Genomic DNA, 2,609 nt, shown 5'->3' on the forward strand with positions numbered 1-2,609 from the left:
GGAAATAAACCCCTGGTGATGGAAGGCACAGGATCCATGAAAAAGGCTCTTACTCGAACCAAACCCCTATATTTTTCCAAGAATGGAAATGTGCAAAGAATATAGTTTAATCTGAATTACTCACTTCATATTAAATATTATATATAATCTAACTCATTAAATCATTTAAAAATAAGTTTAAGCACTTATTTATGCTGAAATAAAGAAATAATGATTTGATTCTGACATACTCATTTAAACATACTATTTTGTAAACAGAATGTATAAGGGACCAGTAATATACTGTAACAGACCACCATGCTAGAGAAAATTCCACAAGATAAATCCACACTGCTGAATACCAATAATCCCAAGTTAATAAAGTATTGCTACCTCACTATAAGCATGGTGAAGGGTATACATAACAAAACATCAGGATTACAAAGACAATGCCACACACGTGGTCTTTTTGCTCAAAAATAGGTTGTGCAAATCTTCATGCTGATCTGAAACTGAACTGCTAATTCACCTACTTCTAAATAGTTCATACTTTGAGATGGTTGGTTCTAATAATCACCAGCTTAATCATGAACCAATCTTTCTGTAATATATGTGAAAATATTATACTATGACTATATAACTCACATCACTCTTTTAATTTTTGTTAGTCCTTCTTTAATTTGGTAATAACTTTCCTGAATTTTAATTAACCTATTCCATTATACTGCAGTTCATATCCAAGAAAATAATGCCAAGGTCTACTATGAAACTCTTACTTTGCAAGTAACACAATTTGGAAGATAATTCCAGCTTTTCTTTGCCTATTTTATCATCTCTAAAGGGAGAAATACTAAGTTACATTTTTTATATTTTTGCCTTTCCTCATAAAGTAATGGAAAGCCTTCATATTCGTTTATAATACATCCCACTTTCTATAATAATTACTGTTTTCTTCATAGAATTTATAATTCCTTCCCATATGATGTACAATTAACTTAAATCAATTCAGTAATAAACATTAATATTCCTTCCGTGTTTTTTTCTACCTTACACCTTTATACATTGTCCTAATATCAGAACATATTTTAAGACAATTACACCTACATGAAATTAAAAATCAAACATCGACTATGTAATTAATATCAGGTTGGATTTACCTTTTAAATTTCATAACAATTTGATGAATTACCATGCTTTCATCGACTAATTTCTTTCATAACTTCAATGGCTAGTACAGTGTCAATAGTTATGAGCAAGTTCTAAACAACAGGCTGATTCACTACTTTCTTCATTCATAATTGGAAAAATCTTAATGAATTAAAAACTCTGCAATACATCCAAGAAGGAACAAGAGCTTTGTGAAACTTTCCATGATAAAATTAATTGCAATCCTCCCATGTAATAAAAACATATCATACTCATTTTTTTATCTATGCTGTTTTTCACTACCACAAAAGTATTTGTTAAATATGAAATTTTATAATCTCATTTTCAGTAAACTACTTACCATAGCACTTCAGCAATCTTGGGGTGGTTGGCATCATCTACAATGTTGGACACAAAACTAATGACTTCCTGTTGAACCTGCAAAAAGAATATATCAAAACTGTTTTACTTCCCTATCTTATAAAAGCTGCAGGAGAAATTGCAACTATCATGGAAAGAAATGAACCTTTAAGTTTCTAGACTTACACCTTCATTTTGGGAATCACAAGAGTATGTCTATCCTAAGCAATAATAAATGATTTACAAAACATTCACATGCATACAACCACTTCAGCTACTAAACAATATGAACATAATGAACATACCGATTATACTGTTTAAAAAATAAAATAGAAAAAAAAATTATTTACCTATCCTACAAATGTTGCAGGAGAAAATTACAATATCATGGCAAGTATGGAAGGGAACATTGTGTTTCTAGACTATCATCATGAGTTTGGGAATTACAAGATCGTCTATCCTTATCAATAAGAAATGCTTTACAGATCATTCAAATATACAACTTCAGTTACTGAACAACATAAAAATAACAGAATACATATACTTAAAGCACACACACACAAAAAAAATACTCTTTTAAAAAATTAAAACATCAAGTTCCTTATCACAAAAGAGCAGTTGCTTAGTAATATATGCCTCTAATCACACTTGAGCACTTATCAGATATGAAAATAATGATATAATACTGAAAATCTTCTTCCTGCTTATCACCACTAATGCAACTATTATCTCATCATCATACAGTCCCAAAATAAATTCATAATGTCAGGTAGAAAAAGAAAAATTGCACAATAATTTTAGCAGTGCTGACAGATAAAAAAAAAAGACTTCCAGTCTCCACTGAATAAAGACACAAGTAAAAATATCTTAAAAATTAATAAGGGTTTAAAAGACATAAATATTCAATATGTACCTTGACGGGAGATCCTTCTATAAGGTCCACAATTTTTGCAGTCAGAGTGTCTGAATCTACAACTCTGTCTAACCATTTAAGATTAGCCAAAATCAAGCAAGGAAAATCCACTCTATTACTGTTTCTGAAAATCAAAATGAGAAAGTACATTAAACATTAAGAATGCTCATGTATTGCATAAATAATAGTAATTAAATTGACTGAAAATTAC

The 2,609-nt window shown here is 29.8% G+C and overlaps 2 protein-coding genes across 3 annotated transcripts in view; one reads left to right on the forward strand and one right to left on the reverse strand.

Annotated features, from left to right (window-relative positions):
- Positions 1-1,007, forward strand: part of LOC119589257 — a gene marked incomplete in the record, with an annotated part of 20,057 nt that extends 19,050 nt beyond the window's left edge. For both annotated transcript variants that reach the window (XM_037937873.1, XM_037937875.1), the window contains 1 exon segment: positions 1-1,007. In XM_037937873.1, coding sequence (XP_037793801.1) covers positions 1-105 — 105 coding nt within the window.
- LOC119589256 (Fanconi anemia group D2 protein-like) overlaps positions 1-2,609 on the reverse strand; it is a 52,010-nt gene that overhangs the window by 45,611 nt on the left and 3,790 nt on the right. The window contains 2 exon segments of the mRNA XM_037937872.1: positions 1,487-1,563; positions 2,399-2,522. Coding sequence (XP_037793800.1) covers positions 1,487-1,563; positions 2,399-2,522 — 201 coding nt within the window.

Source organism: Penaeus monodon, chromosome 25, assembly GCF_015228065.2.
Source record: "Penaeus monodon isolate SGIC_2016 chromosome 25, NSTDA_Pmon_1, whole genome shotgun sequence".
In the NCBI taxonomy this organism is placed as follows: Eukaryota; Metazoa; Arthropoda; class Malacostraca; order Decapoda; family Penaeidae; genus Penaeus; species Penaeus monodon.